The 25,721-nt window shown below is 38.9% G+C and overlaps 1 protein-coding gene across 1 annotated transcript in view; it reads right to left on the bottom strand.

The window, feature by feature from the left end:
* Positions 1-25,721, bottom strand: part of LOC124796271 (nibrin) — a 163,207-nt gene that overhangs the window by 85,827 nt on the left and 51,659 nt on the right. The window contains exon 5 of the mRNA XM_047260384.1: positions 2,734-2,989. Coding sequence (XP_047116340.1) covers positions 2,734-2,989 — 256 coding nt within the window. The remainder of the gene's footprint in view (positions 1-2,733; positions 2,990-25,721) is intronic.

The raw sequence follows: 25,721 nt of genomic DNA, 5'->3' as shown, positions 1-25,721 counted from the left end.
TTCAGATCTACGGCCTCTGCCATCCATGGCACTAAAGTGTACTTTAGTACCACTAAAAGAAGCATGAACACCTGACACAAGGAATTCAAGACAAATTATTATCTAGGCAATATAGATGAATCAGCAGTAGCCAATCATGCATTGGGACCAGGTGACCACCAAACACAGTTCTACACAACTATGGCTCTGAGCACTATGGGACAGAACATCTAAGGTCATCTGTCCTCTACACAACTATGTTCAAGTCTAATTACAACTACTCCAAAACATACGAAGGGTGAAACAAAATAAACTGCTTAAATTCACCCACTAACTTGAGATGAACTACCAACTTCATTTTAATTTTGTGGTCTCTGAGACTGTTCAGACAGTAGCAAAAAACAAATAATATAATGTGACTACAAATTAACAGTGACTGTTTGTACCAGTACCAGTATTTGCTTTAGTGAAACAATAAAGGTTGGAGAATCCAAAAAATCACATCCACAGTCTCTGCCACAACCTTCTGAGGCAAGAGACAAATATTATGCAGAAAAGATATGCCTTACATCAGGATTTCCTTCCAGCAAGCTGGTTGGGAGCTTGATGAACAATATGCTTCCATTGGTTTCTGTCCTGGTATAGCTTTTCCCTCTCTACTACATCCGATGTTACTCCTCTCCTCTTGAGATCTTCCTTAACCTGGTGTGTCCATCTCTTTCTAGGCCACCCAATTGGTCTACTTCCCGGTACCTCCATCTCCAAATACTGGCATGGAGTTCAAACTGGGTGCATTTGCTTCACATGAGAGAACCACTTCAATCTCAAAGCACTCACCTTCTCCTCTGTAGCAATGTCAGCTGCAGGTCTCTCCTTACATAATCATTCCTGACTCTGTCTCTCCTAGTCTTTGTTAGAGCTGACCTAAGGAACTTCACATGCTTGTATTTGACTCTCTACTCTCTTATTTATGACACAGGCCTCTAAGTGTAGATTGGCAGGAGATAAGTTTTATACATAGTCTGTTTGGTTCTTAGAGGGACTTCCTTGTCCCAGATTAGATTTCATACTTGATGGAAGAAGCTAGATCCTTTTGTTATTCTGTTTAAGACTTCTATTTTGGAACTTCGATTGTGTGATATGATGCTACCCAGATAATTGAAGCTTTTCACACATTCAACCTTCTCCCCTTCCAGTATGATGTTACAAGGTGTGGGTGTCCTGCTCATCTTCATAGCCACTTTCTTGTTCCTACTCACAGTTAACTTGAATTTTTTAAATTTTGTGTTAAAGTAATCTAGTTTCCTCTGAACCTCCATTTCCATCTCTCCCCAAATGGCGATGTCATCAGCAAAAACAAAAACACTGAGATCTTCATTCTCTTCTTCCTTGATTTCTTTCTCGATTGTGTCCATAAGTGTAATGAAGCATAAAGGGGAGAGCGAACTGCCTTGCTGAACACCTTTCTTTGTCTTAAATGATTTTGATCTTCCACCTCCTACTTGTTCACTACTCTCGCAACCATCGTACAGCATCTGCACTCTTTTAAATAATGAATCAGGATCATTATGTTTTCTCATTTATTCCCATATTTTATCCCTTGGTACACTGTCATATGCTTTCTCCAAATCCACAAATACTATTATCAAGTCCTTTCCTTTTTCCCAATACTTCTCCATTAACTGATGGAGGGGGAAAATGAGCTCTGTTGTTCCCCTATTACTTCTGAACCCATGCTGTTGTTACTGTAATTGGTGTCCTAGAATTTTCTGCAATCCTTTTTTTTTATGACCTTTTCCATTATCTTAATGCAGTGTGATAACAGTGTGATTCCTCGGTAGTTGGTGCACATCTTTCTACTACCGTTCTTGAACAACTGTATTATAATTCCTTTTTTCCATTCATTCGGCACTTTGTTTTCTTTCCTTATCACCCCCAGCACCCGGTGTAACCATGTATTCCATGGATTCCTGTGGCTTTAGTCATAGTCGCTGTCAGCTCATCTACTCCAGCTGCCTTCCCACTTTTTGTCTGTTTCAGGGAATTCTCAGTTTCTAACGAAGAGATTGGATCCTGCTCCTCCTCTAATTCAATGACTTCAGTGTCACTTTACTGTGCACCTTCACCATGCTGTAAGACTTCAAAATAATGCTTCATCTCTTCTCTGATACCTTCCATGTCCCTGATAATAAGCCCACCCTCTGTTTCCATCGCTTTTATGTCTTCTCTACCAGATATTTTACTTTTCAATAACCCATATAGCAGTTTTTCATTCCCTTTGCTATCCTGCTCTAGATTCTGGGTGAATATTTCCCAGCTCTTCTCCTTTTCTTCTTCCACAATTCTCTTTGCTTGGAGTTTCTTTTCTCAGTATTCCTTCTCCAGTGTTATCACCTTGTGTTCATCTTTTGGCACCAGCCTCTGGTTTTGATTTCTTTTTTCTAACTCCATGTTTTTCTTTGCCATGTTATGTTTTTTAATTCTGTCTTTTACTCTATCGTTCCACCAACTGGTTTTTTTTGTCTTTCACTTTACCCCTTGTTTTGCCACATATCTGCACAGCACTGTTAACTATTGATTAACATCCCAACTGAATGTCCCAATAATCAGATGTCAACACCTGTGTTATTCAACCTGTTATGGTAATCAAAAATCATAAGTATCTATGTTCATTACATGGTTTACATATTTCAGATTTTTAATTGTTATTGTGCTACTAAGATACACTTCATACAACACATAATATTTCCATACCTGCAGCCAACACAAGACATTGGTGTTGGTTACAATGTGCTCTGGTAAAAAACAAAAACTTCTTTCCCCTGAAAAGAGTTTTCCTCTTCTCATTAACTTTGAATGAAACTTCATTTTTCTTTATTGTTGTTTCTCCAAGTGGAGGAATGAACTCTTCATAATCTGGAATGGGTAGGTTTGCTTCAGCTGATGCCAAATATTTGTTCCACATTTCTGGTGTAACTATTGGTTTCCCATCAGCAAGAGCACATACTGCCTGGAAGAATAGAGGAGGAAAAAAAATCATATAAAACAACGGAAATTCCAGGTTGGAATAGCTGTTGTTAAAGTTTTGTATAAAGTTGACAATGAAATAAATCTATGTCTTCTGCAAAAAAATAAACAGAAGAAATAGGTAATGAAATACAAGAACAAAAGGCTTTACTCCAGATTACATTTTTAAAATATTATTTTACAACATCTTATACCAGAATCATCAGTATATGCCTGTCTAAACTGCTGCCCCTTATGATTTGCCATGACTGTTTTCTCAACATCCACTTATAACATGGATTCAGAATCTATAGTGTAGTTAAATGCAGTATGCTGAGTAAATTGGAGCGGTGGGCATGTATATGAGCTAAAAATTCCTAATCTGCGAAAACTCCTTGAGCATACTTCACAACAATAGTACATGTACCCAGCAGAGAAACAACTCCAGAACATCCAAGACTTGCATCTCTACTTAAAAAAGTTGCAAAGAGAGTGATAATCTGCTGGGTTCCAGGCACATACAAATTTGGGCAACGAACCAATGAATGGAAAACCCATCCAAGGGCACCACCAAAATCCTCCCTCTGACACACTTAGCTGTTCTTCTATCTGCAGCGCTTTTGCTACTGAAGCTCAGAGAGAGTCTGAGTGACTTATGTGAAGGACAACTATCTGAGCACAGTGGCACCCATTATCTAGGCTTAATGCAGCCACTTTCAGCCTAAGAGATGAGTTGACATGAGATGAGTATGCCTCCAAATAGGACACCGTTCTGTAAAACAAAGACTCCTTCTCCTCTGGCAAGAAGATCTACCAAAGTGTAGTAAACAGGTTTGCTGGGGACATGTCCTCTACTTTGGAAGAAGAAAGATTTAGGTTTAATGTCTTGTCAATGATGACGTCATAGGAAAAGAACACAAGAACACACTACGGAAGGAGGCAGAAGGAACCATCCTAGCATTTTCCTTAAGCAATTTGGGGGAACTAGAGAATGCCTAAATCTGGAAGGTCAGACACAGAAGATTAGTACCCTACAACTACAATGTCATGGCACAATTGAGGTGTTCCCCAGAAAAACAACTTAACGTCCATTAAGCGGTAGGGGAAAACACACACACACACACACACACACACACACACACACACACACACACTAAATGGTTTAACTTTTTCAAGCTTTTGGAGCCAGTGGCTCCTTCTTCTGGTAGAAGAGTTGAAGGGGAAGGAAGACGGGTGAAGGAAAAGGACTGGAGAAGTTTGGGGAAAGGGGTACAGTTCAAAAAAGTCACCAAAACCCAAGTCACAGGAGACTTACTGGACAGGATGAGAAGGAAATCTATCTATCTATCTATCCACTTACATTATACTGTCAATAATTGCTTGTTTTTGTTGTTATATTAGTGTCCATTAAGTCATTTTTCCATTTACTGCAGTAATTGCAGCTGTACAAGCCAGTCTATGGGCACACAAATTATCATTACTCTCCGACAGACACAATGCCCTCTAGAAACATTTGACGGCTATGCTGTTCCAAGTCATCATTCCACTGGCTGCAGTAGCCAGCAGACAACATCCACATCGCTTGTACTAATGCTACATGTGCACTATTCTGAGATATATTTTTCAGTGACGGGACATCAGTACCATGGAATTTACATTTGCCAAGATCACTTAGGAAGTAAACAAATTATGGGAAATGATTGTGATATTATATCCAGTATGGAGGGTGATTATGAGAACCAACTAATTGGAAGGAAATGTAAAATTCAGAAAGGGAAGTGGAAGACAGAAGTTGCGAAGAAGAAGAGAAATTCAGGACAGTGTTATGTTTCACCAAAAACTGTTAAGAAAGTTTGTTCTAAGAAATTTGCAGTCAGTAAGAAATGTTTCACAAAGGAATGCTATCTAAAAATATGCCCAAAACATCAAGTACAGGTCCATGAATGATTTTGGCTATAGTGGCAAGAATACAAAAGATACATTGATGTTAAGTTTAATTGAAAAGAAAACACCACCAAGAATATCTAATGGACCTAGGTCTGGTCAGAATCATAGCTCCATCTATACAGACCATCTAAAATGCAACAATAATAGGACAGTAGTCTGTAAATTCATATTCTGAAGTACCTTGAAAGTTACCGACAGACTTTTGAAAACAGTTTTAAAGGTGTTGGGTGCAACTGCTCTTACAGTAGAAGACAAAAGAGGGAAACACAGCAACAGACTTCATAAAACTGCAACAGAAATTTGGGACATGGTCTGCTCTCACCAGGACCAGTTTTCTCACAAATCATTGTATTATTGTCAAGGCAAGTCCAGAAGGAAATATTTTGACAACCTTGACCTTAGTGTTGCAAAATTATTCACATCATTCAGAGATCATCTTCTCCATGAAATGAATACAGTACTCCAGATGAAGTATAAAACTTATATAAGTTCTTTAGGGAGAATAATCCATATTCATTTCGAAAACCACGGACTGATAACTGTGATATCTGCAAGGAGTGTCGAGTTATATTGAGTGTCCATGCAAATGGTCTTTGTAAAGATGTTTATGAGTAACGTAAACTAAAGGTTGCAGAGTAAAATAAACTCAGGGACAAGACTTTCACATTAGTCAAACTTGGCAACACAGATACCTCAGTACTTGAGTCCGATTATGCACAGAACCTGCCTCTGCTTAAACTGAGCATTACTGCACAGATCTATGAGAGGCTACTGTGGCTCTATGTATTTCATATTCACTGTCATAATGACTAATCAAGTACATTTTATTGATTACTCAAAGGTTCAGCAAAAAAGATTCAAATTCTGTTTGTTCCATTTTATATGACTTCATAAGTAGGAAACAGTGGGTAACAGAAGAGATACTGAATTTAATTGATGAAAGGAGAAAATACAAAAATGCAATAAATGAAGCAGGCAAAAAGGAATACAAACGTTTCAAAAATGAGATCGACAGGAAGTGCAAAATGGCTAAGCAGGGATGGCTAGAGGACAAATGTAAGGATGTAGAGGCTTATCTCATGAGGGGTAAGATAGATACTGCTTACAGGAAAATTAAAGAGACCTTTGGAGAAAAGAGAACCACTTGCATGAATATCAAGAGCTCAGAAGGAAACCCAGTTTTAAGCAAAGAAGGGAAAGCACAAAGGTGGAAGGAGTATATAGAGGGTCTATACAGGGGTGATGTTCTTGAGGACAATATTCTGGAAATGGAAGAGGATGTAGATGAAGATGAAATGGGAGATATGATACTGGGTGAAGAGTTTGACAGAGCACTGAAAGACCTAAGTCGAAACAAGGCCCCTGGAGTAGACAACATTCCATTAGAACTACTAACAGCCTTGAGAGAGCCAGTCCTGACAAAACTCGAGCATCTGGTGAGCCGGCGAAATACCCTCAGACTTCAAGAAGAATATAATAATTCCAATCCCAAAGAAAGCAGGTGTTGACAGATGTGAAAATTACTGAACTATCAGTTTAATAAGTCACAGCTGCAAAATACTAACACGAATTCTTTACAGACGAATGGAAAAACTGGTAGAAGCCGACCTCGGGGAAAATCAGTTTGGATTCTGGGGAAATGTTGGAACACATGAGGCAATACTGACCCTACGACTTATCCTAGAAGAAAGATTAAGGAAAGGCAAACCTACATTTCTAGCATTTGTAGACTTAGAGAAAACTTTTGACAATGTAGACTGGAATACTCTCTTTCAAATTCTGAAGGTGGCAGGGGTAAAATACAGGGAGCGAAAGGCTATTTACAATTTGAACAGAAACCAGATGGCAGTTATAAGAGTTGAGGGACATGAAAGGGAAGGAGTGGTTGGGAAGGGAGTGAGACAGGGTTGTAGCCTCTCCCCGATGATATTCAATCTGTATATTGGCCAAGCAGTAAAGGAAACAAAAGAAAAGTTCAGAGCAGGCATTAAAATCCATGGAGAAGAAATAAAAACTTTGAGGTTCGCCGATGACATGGTAATTCTGTCAGAGACAGCAAAGGACTTACAAGAGCAGTTGAATAGAATGGACAGTGTCTTGAAAGGAGGGTATAAGATGAACATCAACAAAAGCAAAACGAGGATGATGGAATGTAGTCGAATTAAGTCGGGTGATGCTGAGGGAATTAGATTAGGAAATGAGACACTTAAAGTAGTAAATAAGTTTTGCTATTTGGGGAGCAAAATAACTGATGATGGTTGAAGCAGAGAGGATATAAAATGTAGACTGGCAATGGCAAGGAAAGCGTTTCTGAAGAAGAGAAATTTGTTAACATCGAGTATTGATTTAAGTGTCAGGAAGTCGTTTCCGAAAGTATTTGTATGGAGTGTAGCCATGTATGGAAGCGAAACATGGGCGATAAATAGTTTGGACAAGAAGAGAATAGAAGCTTTCGAAATGTGGTGTTACAGAAGAATGCTGAAAATTAGACGGGTAGATCACATAACTAATGAGGAGGTATTGAATAGAATTGGGGAGAAGAGGAGTTTGTGGCACAACTTGACTAGAAGAAGGGATCGGTTGGTAGGACATGTTCTGAGGCATCAAGGGATCACCAATTTAGTACTGGAGGGCATTGTGGAGGATAAAAATCATAGAGGGAGACCAAGAGATGAATACACTATGCAGATTCAGAAGGATGTAGGCTGCAGCAGGTACTGGGAGATGGAGAAGCTTGCACAGGATAGAGTAGCATGGAGAGCTGCATCAAACCACTCTCAGGACTGAAGACCACAACAACAACAACAACAACAACAACAAGTAGGAAACTCCAGAAGCCAAATAAAATTAAGATTATAATACTTCTATTGGATCTGTGTGGAGGGCAAAATCAAAATAAGATCGTGGAACGATGTTGCACTTGGCTTTCAGAATCAAACAATGTAACCATACAACATGTATTTCCAGTTCAGGGACAGGGACAGGCATATATGAAAAAATGCTAAGGAATATTGAAAACATTGAGAAATTGCACCAGTATATTTCAGTTCAGAGCTGCAGAAAGAATCTAGCATCCTTTAAGGTGGTGAAAGGAATTGACATTATTGAGGACTTGGCACCAGCTTTATCACCATATTATGTCACAAAACCCAAGGGAAAGGCACTATTTGAAATAAAAAATATGTCATTTTGTATTACAATGGAAACACGTTTTTCATCTCATCTACGTATGCAGGAACATTCAGTCTTTACCAAATGAAGAAACGAGGATGTATTATGCCATTGCAGGAGATGGACATGATGATGGCAAAGACATCTCGTCCTGAGATTCTGGATGCAGAGAAGAATATTGTCAAAAGTTCTACACCTGTGACAGACAATGGTTGCTCAGGATGCAGAACAGACACGTGATCACTAGTAACCACACACAAACTGTCACATATCATTGTTGAGGATGGTATTGTGTTTGCAGCTGAATAAATGCATTTCTTTTACTTTGTGTATGATTACGTTAAGACCAAGTTCTTATGTGTTATGTTTGTCGGTATATATATATAATGCCTTCAGGAACACATTTACAGTGTACTTTTGTTCTGAAAACTAATTATGTTTGTTGGATAAAAATATATTTTGTTGCTTTATGGTCTGAGTACTCTACTTTTAGATCTAGCGACTGTTTAATAGTGAAATATGGAAAATGTTATTTTCTTGTTGATGTTATACAGTGATCTATGGAAAAACAATTTAAGTGTGGTATTGTATTATCAGTTCAAACCAGTAAGAAAGTTGCACATAGTACACAATCACATCATTTAGTCTGTAACAATAACACAGCATCTATATTTGACTGTAATTTTGTCCATGTACGAGGGACTGAAATGAATGAAAACATGTCAAATATTTGATGCTCTGTATCTCGATTTCCATAAATTGCAATTAAGATGTTGTCCCAGAGAATGCTCAATTGGAATCAGCCAACTCATTAAAATACCTAGCTGTAAAAATTTGTGGGGATACGAAATAGAATGATCCAATTGGGTCATTCATAGATAAGGCAGTTGGCTGACTGAGGCATATAAGCAATTGTTATTCCCACTTTCCACATGTGAAAGGAATGGGAAGGAACTCTAATAACTGGTACAATGGCAAGTACCCTTTGCCATGCACTTCACAGTAGTTTGTAGAATGCAGATATAAATGGGCATATGATTAGTGAAACTGAACAGTTCAAACTTCTAGATGTTCAGATAGATAGTAAACTGTTGTGGAAAGCCCAAGTTCAGGATCTTGTTCAAAGACATAATGCTGCCATTTTTACTATTCGAACGGTGTCTGAAGTACGTGATCATTCAACATGAAAATCAGTCTACTTTGCTTATTTTCATTCACTTATGTCATATAGTATTATATTTTGGGGTAACTCTCTCCATTCTAAAAGGATATTTTTGGTTCAGAAATGGGCAGTTCGGGCAATAAGTGGTGTAAGTTCGTGGAACCTCTTGTCGAACCCTGTTCACGAGTCTGGGTCTCTCAACATATATATTCTTTACTGTTGTTTCTTGGTAACAATATCAGATTATTACCAAGAGTTAGCAGCTTTCATTCAGTTAATACTAGGCAGAAAGCCAATTTGCATTTCGATCGGACTTCCTTAACTCCTGTGCAGAAAGGTGTGCACTATACTGCTGCATCAATTTTCAATAAGCTACCACAAGAATTCAAAAATCTTAGCAGTAATCCACACACTTTCAAATCGAAGCTGAAGAGTTTCCTCATGGATCACTCCTCCTATTCTGTCGAGGATTTCCTTGAAAAATTAAGGTGATTCTTGTTGTATTATATCACGTTTACTTAAACTTCTGGCTTGACTTTTTTGGTTTCATAAGCATTTTATTTTTATCTGTTATTACTTGTACGTCATAATTTCATGTACTGACACAATCCGTGGCCTTGTAGATGCCCCCCTTCCAATTTGATCCCATGGAACTTGACATCTAAATAAAATTAAAATAAAACTAACATTTGCCTCACCAACCTGCCAAATGTGTACAATGTCTTAACACTGCACTGTGTGACCTCATTTTTTTTGTTTTGGATGTTGACACACAAGATGTCACGTGCCTTTTAAATCTTTTTTGCTTCACAGCTCATATTGAAAGAGTGAAGTATGGCAATTTCGTATGTTTGTAAGACTGGTCTAATAGCAAAACACAGAGTTTATTACATTTTATTAGTTTTTAACACTTCATAAACAATTTTCTTGTACATCTCTCTTCTCAGATTTTTATATTTTCATACCTCTTTGATTAGTATCAAATTTCAATGTAATCCACAATCTCACAAAACAAAGCATTTTTACAAGCCATCTGATGCAAAGAGTTGGTCATTAGCACACTACCAGTGGTGCTTTACAAAAGCAAGGTTGTGCACTCAACTTCCGTACTACTAGTCTCACACTCCCAAACTTCAGTAAGAGAGAACAAGTTGACGAGTAGGAAACAACAACAGTCCCACTGTTCTCATCTACATCGGCACTGGTACACCGCATTTGCCATATGGTGAATGGCAGAGGGTACCCTGTATCACTATTAGTCGTTTCCTTTCCTGTTCCACTTGCAAATGGAATAAGGTGAAAATGACCGTCTATATGCCTCCATACAAGCCCTAATTTCTCGTATCTTATCTTTGTGATCCTTATGTGCAATGTATGTTGGTGGGAGTAGAATCGTTTGGCAATAAGCTTAAAATGCTGGCTCTCTAAATTTTCTCAACTGTCTTCCCTGATAACAACATCGCCTTCCTTCCAGGGTTCCCATTTGAGTTCCCGTAGCATTTCCATAACACTTATGGTTGTTCTGACATACTGGTAACAAATCTATCAGCCTGCCTCTGAATTGCTTCATTGTCTTCCTCCAATCCCATATAATATGGATCCCAAACACTCGAGAAATACTCAAGAATAGGTACCAGCAGCATCATATACACAGTCTCCTTTACAGATCGACCACTCTTTCCTAAAATTCTCCCAATAAAACAAAGTCAACCATTGGCCTTCCCTATGACAGTTTTCACATGCTCTTTCCACCTCATATCACTTTCCAATGTTATGCCCAGATACTTAAATAACTTGACTGTGTCAAACAAGACACTAGTTATACTGTTTCCGAACATTACAGGTTTGTTCTTTCTACTCATCCTCATTAACTTACAGTTTTCCACATATAGAGCTAGCTGCCATTCATCACACCAACTAGAAATTTTGTCTAAGTCGTCTTGTATCTTACTACAGTCATTCAACATACTAGGTTTTAGTGCTTAACAAGTCTTCCAGCCATTGTGAACTTATTGCATATGCTTGTACCTTTGTTAACAGTCTGCAATAGGGAACCATGTCAAACGACTTTCAGAAATCTAGAAATATGGTATCTGCCTGTTGCCCTTCATCCATAATTTGCAGTATATCACGTGAGAAAAGGGCAAGCTGAGTTTTGCATGAGTGACGCTTTCCAAAACCATGCCCATTCCTCAGACTTGTCATACTTGTGGAACTTTAACAGAAAGGAAACAAACCTGTTAGCAGTGAAGTAAATGTGGCATCTTGATTTCTAATGTATGCAACGCTCAACACTGAACTCATACTCACTCCATTTCTGATATCTAGTGCACTTGGCATGCATCTTCAGCAGACAACAACAGCGGTGCCACTGAGGATAGCAACACTCACCAGTTGATGTGGACACACAAGGGCACAGTCTCTCAATGCCACATTCTTGGAGACTCCGACTCAAATTACGAGTTATTCCAGCTCATAACACCTAGGGCTACAATAATTAGATGAGTGATAGTTGCCAGTTGCTATGTTGCATACAGGAAGAGGTAATATCTGCTCAAGTAATTCGAAGACTTTCTGGAAATTATTTCTGGGTGCTCCAAGAATTGTAATGATGGTCACAGTTTCATTTCAACACTTTGTGTTATTAATTAAACAGTTATCTTTTCTCAAAATGCATGGAACTTAAATGTACTGATATATTATCCACTGCAACTGCTAACTTCAAAAATTCCACTCACTCACAAACTTTCTTACCACATACTTAGTGAGGAACAATTACAGCACAAGTAGGGATCCTGTTGGATTTTACTTGCCAAACTTGCTATCATGGATAAGTCAAAAGTGGGCGAGTTTAAAACTTCTACAACAGACTTCCAACAACTATGGAAATAAACTTCCAGATGTTCTTTTTACTTAATTAACTTAGTCACTTTAACTGCATTAAATGCTGTTGGATCACAGATGGCTATCTGCAAAGTTTTCTGTTTCTTTTTTTTTTCTTTTTTCTTTTAAAGTAAGATATCATTTACTAATTTCAGTACACAATATTTAGCTTGTTTTATTCTGTTGTTAATTGGGCATGTCTTCAAGTGTGACACTGACAGTTGTCTTCTAGTGTTGTCATTGAGAGAGCCACAAACAGCGCTCAATTTAATCTGTAGCACAGTGGCTTTAGACTGGCCTGTTGTCAGGAGTGGAGAGTTTTTGTTTGAGTGTTTATGATACCAGGTGTAGTGGGAACAAAGAAGTGCCAGCTGCCTATATAGAATCCATGTTTCTATTTTCAGTAACCTTTGGTTTTGATGACACAGACGTTATGTTACTGACCATCATCAATACTCCATCTTAGAGAAATTGACCAAATGCCCCAATGCTTGGTTCATCTTCTCGTTTATCTGGTCCATCCATTATCTTGATAGACTCTGCAATCTTTTCCCTTCAATGTTGCCTTGGATGATCATCTTTTCCAAGTTAGCCCCATGTGATCAAACTACACGAACAAATAACTGTAAAATTCACTGGAAACAAATACTGAAGAGCCTCTTCTCCAACCTGAGTTCTTGAAGGACTGATCTGCTGGCTCGTCTGTGCATCAGTGATATTCTCAGCAACCCCCTCTATGTCCACATCTTAAAATCATTAGTTCTTTTGCAGTTCCCTTCAATTACTGTCCAAGTTTCAGCCCCATAAAGGAAAACTGGAAATACCAGAGATTTCAGCACTCACAATTTAGTAGGTCTGGTTGGGGCTTGGTCACTATCAGCTTTAAAGCAGTATCCCTACCCACAGCAATTCTATGCTGTATTTCCCATGTAGAGCCACTCTCTTTCTGAACCACTGAGCCCTGATAAACAAAGTGATCTACCTCCTCATATTCTGACAGTACATCAGTAGCTGGTAATAACTCACCTCTGTCAGTCATCATGATCTTGGTCTTTTTCTTATTCACTGACATCCCAAGTTTCCCATGTTCTCTCTCAACTTCACCCAGTAATTCCTTGACTTCCACTTGTGATTCTGTGCACAGCGTAGTGTCAACAGCGTATTTTAAATTACTGAGTCTTTGTCCTCCAGTCTGAATACTACCAGTCCAGCCATGAAGACTTTTTTTCACAACATGACCTCCTTATGTGTTAAATAGATGTTTGATAGACTGCTATCCCAGAAGATGTTTGCATCTATGTTCTGGTATATGCAGAGAAGCACAGAAAGATTTCTTCTGTCAGTCTCAATAGCAGCAGTAGCAGTAGTAGAAAAAGTTATATAAGAAGCTTTGAACAAAGATAAGGAAAATAAATATTAGTGTCTGTATTTCTGAAAAACAGCACATATTGTTAAAACTGACAATCTTTTGGTTACTTCTTTGTCTGATTCAGACCACAGACATAAAATGACCGACTAGTTTAGTGAATAATGTAGTCCACACCAATGTATTTTGAGAATCATCATTTTATTTTCATAAATCTCATACAGAAGCATGAGCATGAATTTCTTTGAATCTGCCCGGTTCCACAGCTATCAGGAGAGAACTAATTAAGATCGCCCTTCTTTGTTTATCTTGAGACAAGTGAAAATGAGACAATTGGAGACATAAAAATGCTCATGTGAACACCTAATTGATAATACAGAATACTTAAGAGAAATCTATAACAAACACAATAGCACATCTTTAAAGGGGGAGAGTTATGTCACAGCCATTGGAGAGGAGATACATTACAAGCTCCAAAACTCAATGGAATAACTTTCACATTCTGCTCAGAATTTGCAGCTGAGTTGGTACCTCTTTCAAACGTACTGTAATATACTGTAGATCTCTAGAACAAGAAACTGTGACGAGTAGTTGGAAGCAACCACAGGTCACAAAAAGGGTAGCAGAAGTGATCCATAAAACTACCCTCCAATATTCTTAAATTCATCTGCAATAGATTCTTAGAACATTTTCTGAACTCAGATGTAATATCTCAAACAGGATGATCTCCTTCATGCTAACCAATGTTGATTCCGAAAACATCTTTATTACAAGACATCCTGAAAGCCATTGATCAAGGCAGATCAGGTATTTCTTGACCTTTGAACAGCATTTGACTCAGTGTCACATCTATACTTATTATTGACAATACCATCATATGCGGGATCAAGTGAAATTTGTGACTGGACTGAGGATTTTGTGGTAGGGAGGATGCAGTATCTTATCTTTGATGGTGAGTCATTGACAAGTGTAGAAGTAACTTCAGGTGCACCCCAGGAAAGTGTGCTGGCACCCTCGCTGTTAATGTTGTATACTAATAGTCTTGCAGAAAATATTAATAGTATCCTCAGACCTTTCACAAGTGATGTAGTTATCTATAACAAAGTACTATTTGAAAATGGCTGCACAAATAGTCAATTAATCATGATACACTTTCAAAGTGGCACAAAGATGGGTGGTTTGCTTTAAATGTTCAGAAATCTAAAATTGTGCACTTCACAAAATGGAAAAATATGGTGTCATATAATTACAATATCAATGAGTCATAGTTGGAATACAAATACCTGACTGTAACAGTTCACAGTGATATGAATTGGAATGTTAACATACGTGTAGTTGTAGATAAAGCAGGTGGTAGATTCGTTCACTGATAGGATACTGGGAAAATGCAATCAGTATACAAAGGAAATGGCTTACCAAACAGTTATGCAATACATCTAAGATCATTGTTCAAGGGTGAGTGACCCATACTGTATAACAGGGGATACCGAATGTACACACAGACATCAGCATGAATGGCCACAGATTTTTCTTTCATCAATGGGAGAGCATCAAGAAAATACGGAAAAAACTGAACTAGCAGACACTTGAAGATACACACGAACTCTCCCACAAAAGCTTATTTACAAGGTCCCAGAACCAACTTTAAGTGAGCAATCTACAAATAAACTACAACCCCATATGTGTTGCTCCCACTGCTACGAGGGTCGTTCTGAAAGTAATGGTCGTTCTGAAAGTAATATCTCTATTTTTTTATGGTGACTTTGGATGTCCAGATGTTGCTGGTGTGCCAATGCTTGAACCTTCCTCTTTCATTTTCAGGTGGTTCCGTTGTTCCGGATTGTTCCAAAATGGAGTCTGATATGGACACACAAATGAAACAGCAATGTGTGATTGAATTCCTCACTGCTAAAGAAACTGTGCCAATTGAAATCCATCAACACTTACTGAAGGTGTTTGGAGACCATACAACAGGTGTGAGCAATGTGAAGTGACAGGTGCAGCATTTTCAAGGCAGTGAAAAGGGTGTGCATGACAAGCCATGACCTGGTTGACCCTGCACAGCTCTCATGCCTCGCAACGAAGAGCGTCTTGATCAACTCATCGATGCTGATCAACAGATAACGACCAGAGAATTGTGTGCAAAGCTGCAGTTCAGCTATAATGCCTTGGAAACAATGCTGGAACATTTTGGTTATTGCAAAGCCTGTGTGAGATGGGTCCTGCGGATGCTTACAGAAGAACAAAGAACTCATTTGATGGAAATGTGTCGGGACCTGCTGAACCAATATGAAGCTGAGGATAACAATTTTTTGAATAGTATCACCACCAGAGATGAGCCGAGGTGTCACCAGAATGAGCTGGAATCCAAGACAGTCCACAAAATGGCGACTTATGAATCCTCTGTCAAAGAAGAAATTTAAGACACAGCTTTCTGCAGGCAAACCGATGTGCACAGTCTTCTGGGGTAGCCAGGATGTGGTTCTTTTGGATGTCCTGGTACCTGGAGAAACTGTCAGTTCTGTACGCTACAAGACAACACTAAACTGAAGGTCCAAATTTCCAGAGTAAGGCCAGAGAAGAAGACCAACTTTTACCTGAAAATGGTAATGCCAGGCCCCACACCAGTTTTGTGTGCATGAAACACATTGCGAAATTCAGCTGGACTGTCTTACCAATTCCACCATACAGTCCCAATTTTGCGCCTTCATATTCCATCTCTTTGGGCCTCTTAAAGATGGACTACGTGGTGAACATTTTCAAGACTCGGATGCTGTTGTCAAAGTGTAAGGATGTGGTTAGCCTCAGCTCATTCTGATTTTTACAAGCACAGCATGCAGCCTCTGATTCATTGTTGGCAAAAGCATGTAATGAATGGTGGTGACTATGAGGAAAAATGACAGTCTGTAGCTGAAATATTGCTCTATTTAGCTGTGCTGTTGTGATTTATGTATCTCCTGAAAGCCCGAATTTCCAGAGTAAAGTCAGAGAAGAAGCCCTACTTTCACCTGCAACATCATAACACCACGCCCCACTCCAGTTTTGCGACCATGAAAATTATTGCAAAATTTGGTTGGACTGTCTGACCAATTCCACCGTACAATCCTGATACAGCGCCTACAGACTCCCATCTCTTTGGGCCTCTGAAAGATGGACTACATGGCAAACATTTACAAGACTCGGATGCTGTTGTCAAAGTGTAAGGATGTGGTTAGCCTCAGCTCATTCCGACTTTTACAAGCACAGCATGCAGGCTCTGGTTCACTGTTGGCAAAAGTGCATAATGAATGGTAGTGACTATGTGGAAAAATAACAGCCTATAGCTGAAATATTGCTCTATTTAGCTGTGCTCTTGTGATTTATGTATCTCCTGTAATTTCTATGAATAAAAATAAGAGGCATTACTTTCAGAATAACCCTTCTCCATGCCCGCTTGCTGCCTAGTGTCTCTTCTTTTTGCTCAGCAGCGATTTGGTTTCATTCTCACTGAATACTAGGCAGTATCAAAAAGTAGTGAGACTAACTCTGTTTACAAGAAAATACTTTATTTCCTTACCTACATTTGCACAGTACAGCTCACTGTTAATGGTCTGACTGATCCACATCATCACAAATGTTGAAAAAGATTATGAGTGCGCACTTGGGTTGTACTGTGGACATGTCTTCCCTGTTGCAGTTGTGAAGACGATGGGCCCTTCTGCAGTGACGACAGTTGCTTTGTCTCAGGGTTATATCTGCATACTCAGATTTTGTCACCCATAATGGTCCTTGAGATGAAGGATGGAGTTCTTGACAGACTCTGATGCAATGTTCCTTCTGCTACTGGGTCAGCAGCCTGGGAAAGAACTTAGCAGCAATAGGCCCCATGTTGAAATCACATGTGAAGATTGTGAATTGTTCTCTGATGATCCCCATGTTACAGAGCTAGTTTCAAGTCATTTTGATACTGCCTTGAATTATCGATGATTACTGCATCTGTTCTCTTTATAGGTTTAGTGCTTTTTTTATGGCAGTCCAGCCAAGCCACTAGCATTGTTTAAAAGATCTATGGGATTTCCATGCCCAGACACAGAAATATATGTTGACTCAGACACAACCCGGAATGCCATGGCAACAGCCATACAACTGGGTTTTAGCATGTCATCCAGAGGTTGCCTGTTGATGTGCCTCACATCAATATCCATTTGCATCAGTATGCAAGTTTAGTTTGAGATATTTTATAAGAGTGCTGTGAAGGCAATATAAACATTTCCTGAAATACACAATGTCTCACCACCATACAACTGGGGTTCATAAGGTGCCTTTAGAGATTGCCCACTTTAAGCATCTCGTTTCAGTGCCGATTTTCATTGGTGTACAATTTAGTTTGAGAGTTTTTGCGGTCAGAATGTTTAACCAAGATGCACACTATTTCATCATCATCAAATCGGTGATTGAGGACTCTGTAGATCATGTGCCAACCTCACAATGCTCCTCTGTAGATGGTGATCTTGTGCACTTTGGATCCAGTTGTCACAGATTTCTAGCTGGCAAAGGTCTTTCTGTAGCTCATCCTCCCATCGCTTTCTGGGTATTCAGATTGGACGGGTACCATCAGGTCTCCCCATAAGTACGGCTTCTGCCCGAGAGTTGTCTGGTCTCCTAGCGATGTGGCCCATCAAGCTTATTCTCCGCACTTTCAGTTTTTGAATGTTGTTCGGTTGCCTCATCAGCTCATATAATTCTTGGTTTTTTCTACATCTCCACAAGCTCCCATCCTGGACAGGCCCAAAGATCCTTATCATAATTTTTCTTTCAAAGACCAATACGTTTTCTTCATTCTTCTTTGTTGTGCTTAGGGTTTCTGTTCCACTCTACAATACTGGCACTACCATGTCATTGTATTCTTTAAGTTTGGTCTTAATTGACAGATTTTTGGACGACATTATCTGCTTTAGACTGAAATAAGTTTTAGATTCATTCACAATACACTGATTTATTTCCTGTTTTAAATTATTTTGCTTGTTGAACAATGTAACAAGGTATTTAAAATTTTCCACTTCAGCAAATTTCCATATTCATATCTACCTCAATCTTTCCCGTATTAATCTGTAACCTGATCTTACTTGCATTTTGTGCTAGGTCCTCTACAGTTTCTGTCAACTCTTCCTCCGATTCTGCTAAAACTGCGATGCCGTTTGCATAACCCAATAAATCTGTCCTACCATTTAGTGTCACCCCTTTGTTTTCTCTTTTCATTTCTTGGATTACTTTCTCTAGAACCAGATTAAATAACAGTGGTGAAATAACATCACCTTGTCACACACTGATACTGATATGGAATTCCTTGGACAGCTCACCTTGGTATTTGACTTTGGCTTTTGTCTCTGCTGTGCACACCTTGACCTTATTTATTAACCCTTTCATGGATAAAATTCATTTTTTACAGATTTTTAAAATATTAAGGTGATAACAGTTTCTTTTCAGTCCCATTATTATATTTTCACCACCAAAATATTTTTTAAGTTCTTCATTTTTTCACAACAGGAAGTGGGACACACATGTCCCATGAACCAACGCAAGATACCTTTTCTGCTGACTGACTGATTTTGTAATTTTATTTTTTTAGCCATAAACAGGATTTTGCAGAGAATAAAATAACTACAAATTATACATGCATGTAATCTTTTTATTTGTGTAGAGCCAGTGTAAAAAATATTCATTACATTTCAGTTTTCATGATACATGATCAATACTTACAAAACTTTACATGCCATGAAACTTGGAAAAACATGATGTGGCACAGAGTGGTACACCACAAGCAGTGCATACAACTTTTCTTCTCTTCTCTTTAGAGTTTGTGCTGCAGAATCTGCATCGCTTCCTAGTGCCACTGTCTTTCGGTACATGTTTGCCTACGTTCACGAGCCGGACGTCATCTCGCACACTAGAGACTCCTCTCTTTGCTGGGAAGAAAGTGGGCATTGATCCCCTCTCTTTCCTGGATGAATACCCATTAATCAATTGTCTTGCTAATCTTAACAAATAATGTCTGCTGGGACACGTGTCCCACTACTTTTATTTCTATTATAAGATAGTACAGTCGCTGAGAAGTACATTCCACGCTGTATTTGTACTAAAAATGATTATTAAGTTAATAATAAGATGAATTACTTACTTCAGACATCGCTGGAAAGTGAGAAATGATGAAAACTGAAGAATGACACAAAAAAGTGGCGTTGCAGCGGCCATATATGTACACGCCAGTCAACAAAAGTAGTCACCGCTCCTCTATTGCCTTTGCAGTGCAGTCCCGATTTTTTTCTTAGGTTCAGTACAGTCGTCTCTAGATGGATGCACCGTGCAGAGCTGGGTAACATATATCCCGACACTGGAACTGGCGCTCAAAGTTAGTGGGACATATATGACCCATCAACCACGAAAGGATTAACTTCATTGGTATACCAAGCTCTCTCAGGATGTTGTACATACTTAATCTGTGGATACTGTTATAAGCCTTTGAGAAGTCCACAAATGGCACCAGAAACCGATTGTTGAATTCCCAGCACTTTTTCCAGATTTGCCTCTTGGTGAAAATTTGATTGATGGTCGATCGTCCTTACAGGAAGCTTACCTGGTACTCTCCTACAATATCTTTTGCAAACAGCTTTAAGTTTTTCAAGTATTATTAAAGATAGAACTTTATAAGGTACACTTAGGAGAGAAATGCCTCTGCAGTTGTTACAATTCCTATTACTGTTCTTTTTATGAAGTGGAATAATGACAGCTGATTTCCACTCTTCTGGGATTTCCTCTTTTTACCATATTTCCTTTATGGGATTGTACAGCTCTTTCTGTTGTGTTTTCCTCCTGCCTTCAACATCTCTGCCATTATCCTATCTTCTCCTGGTACCTTATTATTCTTTAGTTTCCTCATTGCTCTTTCTACATCTTGTTGAGTCACTTGAATGTTTGTGGTTTCTCTTTCACCCTCAGTATTCTTCTCATGCAGAAAGACACTCTCTGGATCTTCAGCATCTAATAACTCTTCAAAATATTCTCTCCACCTATTCAGAATTTTTTTCTTGTCTGTTAGCATATTTCCATCCCTATCATTAATAGCTAAAGCTTCGTTTTTGTGACCATTGCTCATATGTTTCAACATCTGAAACATTTTTGTGTGTCTCATATGGAATTTGCCTTTTCGAGTTCATCAATCATATTGTCCATGAACTTTTTTTTTCTGTTCTCAGAATCCTATTTATTTCTCTTCTTACGGTGTTGAGTGCTTCCTTTTGTTCTGCACATCATCTGTCCAGCATGTGCACAACCCTTGCTCTCTTCCTGGTTCACAGCTTGTTCAAATGCCTCATTGAGCCATTTCTTCTTAGTTGTTAGCTTTTTCTCTCCTAGAATTTCTTCAGCTACTTCAGTTACAGAGGTCCTTATTTCTTCCCATCGCTAGTTAGGACTTATTTCATCAGTGTGTTCTGATGTCAATACTTTAAACTTGTTACGCACTTTAATGTTATAATGCTGGCATATCTCTGGATCCTTAAGCTTCTCAATATCAAACTGTCTCTTGGCCATGTTGTTCCTCTTCATTTTGTAGCACAGCTGTAACTGTATTTTGGCTATGACGAAGAAGTGGTCTGTGTCTGCATCTGCTCCTCTGCACGATCTCATACTTCCTGTGCCTCTCATCTATCAGCAGATGATCTATCTGATTGACAGTGCTATAATATGGGGAAATCCAGGTGCCTTTGTGGCTCTGTTTGTGGGGGAAAGATGTTGAGCTCATCACAAGATTCTGACTTAATGCAAAAATGATTAACAGCAGGCCATTTTCATATGTTTTTGCATATAAACTCCCTTTTCCAACTGTTGGTCTACACATCTCTTCTTGTCCCACTTTGGCATTGAAGTCTCCCAGAATAAGATATCTAATGCTCCCCAGTGTTCTATCCAGTTCTTCATAGAATTCACTCTTCTTGTCTTCATCACTTATGTTTATTGGTGCATATGCATTAACAAGGGTGAGATCGCCATACCTATGTCTAATAGTTAGACACAATATCCTGTTGCTGACTGCATTGAAGGCCTTCACTAGCCCTAGCACCCGCTCCCTCACCACAAATCACATTCCACGTTCATGTTTACCATTTTCTTCACAACCTCCATAAAAGATCACTGATTTCTTCTCACATAATATCCCTTCCACTAGCCATCTCATTTCTCGTAATGCAGTAATGTCCATTTTATACTCTTCTAGTTCAGAGACACCTGTGTAACAGCTCCAGGTCTATACAGACTTTTAATATTCCACGTGCCAACTTGTAAACCAGTGTACCTAGCCTTTTTTTACTTATGGGGTTCCATCCCATTCCGAGGCACATTTGTGAGGTTTTTGTGGGAGTAAAATGTCCCCTGGCCTTGTTACGGGCGCTGCACAGGGTTAGTGCAGTAGGGGGGCTGCCACTGTTCTGCCCCGAGCTGGCGGGATTTCTTTTTAGGGTTTACTCCCTTAGGAAAGCTGGCTTCACCATGTCTCTAGAGCCTTCCACGCCCTCTTTGTTTGAAATACACAATGTCCCATCATGACACCAAACAATCTACATTTATATTCTGCATCACATCATATACGTACATAAAAATAGAAATGCGTCAGCATATGTTTGTACCACATTTCATCCTAATCCACTGAAATTGTTTTAGCCAAACATGGAACACATGCTACTTATTGTCTGCAAAGAAGTACTGTGGGGTAAGAACCATCTCCCACTGGGAGGGAGTGGGGGTGGGTGTGGAAGTTGGGTGAGAGGAGATGGATTTAGAGAGGCAGAGGAGGAGATGGACAGTGAGAGAGATATGAAGAGATGGACAGGGGTGGGGATGGGTGTGAAAGTGGGGTGAGAGGACATGGATTGAGAGAGGCAGAAGAGAAGATGGACAGTGAGAGGGAGATGAAGAGATGGACAGAGACAGAGGAGAAGAGAAGATGGACAGAGACAGGGGAGGAGGAGATGGGCAGAGAAAGGGTAGAAGAGGACATGAACAGAGAAAGAAGCGAGGAGAAGATTGGCAAAGGGAGGGGGGGGGGGGGGAGAAGCAGAGAAGGTCAGAGAGAGGAGAGAAGGAAATGAACAGAGAGATAGGATGGGGGAGGTGGAAAGAGAGAGGGTGGAGCAGGAGATGGACAGAGGCGGGAGGAGACGATGGATAGTGTGTGGAGGAGACAATGGACAGACAGAGGGAGGAGGATGTGGCAAAGTGTACATGTGGACAAGAAAAACATTCCCGGATTTTCCCCACATTTTCCAGTTAAAAATTTTTTTTTGGGAGAAAATGCAATCTTTTTGAGTGAAAATTCACTACAAGATGTAAACTTTAAGTTTTTCAGTTGACAAACCAGAATAATTAAAAAAATAAGGTTCACACGAAAAAATGTGTAGAATCCAAAGTTGATTATTTTCGAGAGGGCCATCTGCTGGTGCTAAAATTAGCCCGCCACCCCAGCCCCCTGGGGGTGGGATGGGGGGCAACATTAAAATTTCAATTGGGAACCCCCATTTTTATTGCAGAATCAGATTCTACATAAAAAACTATGTACATTTTGTCTTAAACATTTGTTTTGATTCTTGGTAGTTGGTGTTCTAATTCGAGTAAAATCCATGTTCTCATTTTTGCTTGCAAAATGGTTATGGATAAATAAAAAATACTTATTTACTTCATAAATTTTGATTCACTAAAACTAAAACTCTCCCTCTCCCCACATAGGGTGGGGTTTGAGAGAGAGGAATTAGTTTTACAAATGTTGACCCAAATTTTCTTGAATTACCTCACTAACTACCGAGAACCAAAACAAATGTTTAAGACAAAATGTATGTAGTTTTTTTTATGTAGAATCCAATTGTGCAATAAAAAATGGGGTTCCCATTTGAAATTTTAAAGTTGCCTCCCGCCCCACCCCTCCAGGGGGCTTGGGGTGGTGGGCTAATTTTAGCACCAGCAGATGTCCCCCTCAAAAGTAATCAACTTTGGATTCTACACATTTTTTCGTGTGAACCTTATTTTTCGAGTTATTCTGGTTTGTTAACTTAAAATTTACACCCTGTATATCATGGACTAAAGTACATTTTTTCTGTGTTAAGAGACAATATACTTTCCATCAGAGCTGTAAAACTTATCAATCCTTTGAATGGTAAAGATTTTATACACTGGTGTAGAATTTTCTGGCACATCCAGCAAAATACAACACGTTTTGGAAAGACCTAGAATGTACAGCAACATGTACACTGCATATTTTTGTATTGCAAAAATATAATACGAATTCATTAAATACAGCATAGTAGTTTATGAACACAGAACACCAAAATATAAGTAGTGTGATGCCCATTCTGTGATACTGTAACATGAGACTGTAATAGCGTTCATAGTGGCCTGGCTGAGAACTCTGAAATCAGGAAAATAAGGAAATATGGCACAATAATATGTATTCTTGCTTTGTGAAATGTAACTACTATATGATATTTTTCATAAAGAAAGGCTAAGCTTTCACATATAATACTGTTCATCAATAATTTTTTGCTGTTTTTTCTCAGCATGTCATTAGGCAGAATCCTAAGAGCACAGTTCAGACTGCAGTAGCCGAGTATTTCGGACATGCAGGATTGTAAATAATCACTGCTGTGCATCGAACATTTCATGGATTACTTGGCTGAATACATGTTCTGTCGGGCACTTTGAAATTGCCATAGAAAAGCTGACTATGTGTGAAACTGCTCAAAAACTCACCTTGAACTTTTTTTTAAAGGATAATTACACTTTTGCCATTGTTGTGGTTTTCAGTACAGGGACTGGTTTGATGCAGCTCTGCATGATGCTCTATCCTGTGCAAGCCTCTTCATCTCTGAGTAACTACTGCAACCTACATCCTTCTAAATCTGTTCAGTGTATTCATGGCTTGAACATCAACAAAAGCAAAACGAGGATAATGGAATGTAGTCGAATTAAGTTGGGGGATACTGAGGGAATTAGATTAGGAAATGAGACACTTAAAGTAGTAAAGGAGTTTAGCTATTTGGGGAGCAAAATAACTGATGATGGTCGAAGTAGAGAGGATATAAAATGTAGACTGGCAATGGCAAGGAAAGCATTTCTGAAGAAGAGAAATTTGTTAACATCGAATATACATTTAAGTGTCAGGAAGTCATTTCTGAAAGTATTTGTATGGAGTGTAGCCATGTATGGAAGTGAAACGTGGACGATAAATAGTTTGGACAAGAAGAGAATAGAAGCTTTCGATGGGTAGATCACATAACTAATGAGGAAGTATTGAATAGGATTGGGGAGAAGAGAAGTTTGTGGCACAACTTGACTAGAAGAAGGGATCGGTTGGTAGGACATGTCCTGAGGCATCAAGGGGTCACCAATTTAGTATTGGAGGGCAGCGTGGAGGGTAAAAATCATAGAGGGAGACCAAGAGATGAATACACTACACAGATTCAGAAGGATGTAGGTTGCAATAGGTACTGGGAGATGAAGAAGCTTGCACAGGATAGAGTAGCATGGAGAGCTGCATCAAACCAGTCTCAGGACTGAAGACCACAACAACAACAATAACATTGCATAATTTGTAATCTGTGAAAAAACTAAAATAAATATGAAAAACTAACCTTGAAGCTTGGTATTTTTTAGTGCGTGTTACCCTTTACGATATAGTAAACACGAATGTGCCAGTAAAATTTTAAATAATGGCATAAATAGCTGGTCTTCCGGGCTTCCAATTATTCCAAGAGGCTGTTTCTCAAAGTGTTAAATTTTCAAAGAGTCAAATGCTCCATGATTTAAGAAATTCATTGTGCATTCTCACATGTAACATAATTCGTCTTCCATGAAAGGAAATTTACTTTGAAAGGAACACTTCTCAAATCACCATTTGCAATATTTTCCCACAATCTGTTAAAAACATAAACAGTTGTGACGTAACACTAATAGAAAGCAGTTTGCTGTTACGAAGCATTGCACAGTCTTCGTCTTAAAAGCCTGTGACACATTTTACTGTCAGCTTGTTATGAAGTATTGCACAGTCTTCATCTTAAAGCCCTTGACACATTTTACTGTCGGCAGATGCTTGTATGTTCACTGTGTTTTGTTGTTGTAAAAAGCACATTTTCTCTGCAACTAAAGTTTTATTTTGGTGTTATTATCTTCTTTATGTTTCATTGC

The sequence above is a fragment of the Schistocerca piceifrons genome, chromosome 4 (assembly GCF_021461385.2).
Source record: "Schistocerca piceifrons isolate TAMUIC-IGC-003096 chromosome 4, iqSchPice1.1, whole genome shotgun sequence".
NCBI classification, from domain to species: domain Eukaryota; kingdom Metazoa; phylum Arthropoda; class Insecta; order Orthoptera; family Acrididae; genus Schistocerca; species Schistocerca piceifrons.
This window is presented reverse-complemented; position numbering and strand designations above follow the sequence as displayed.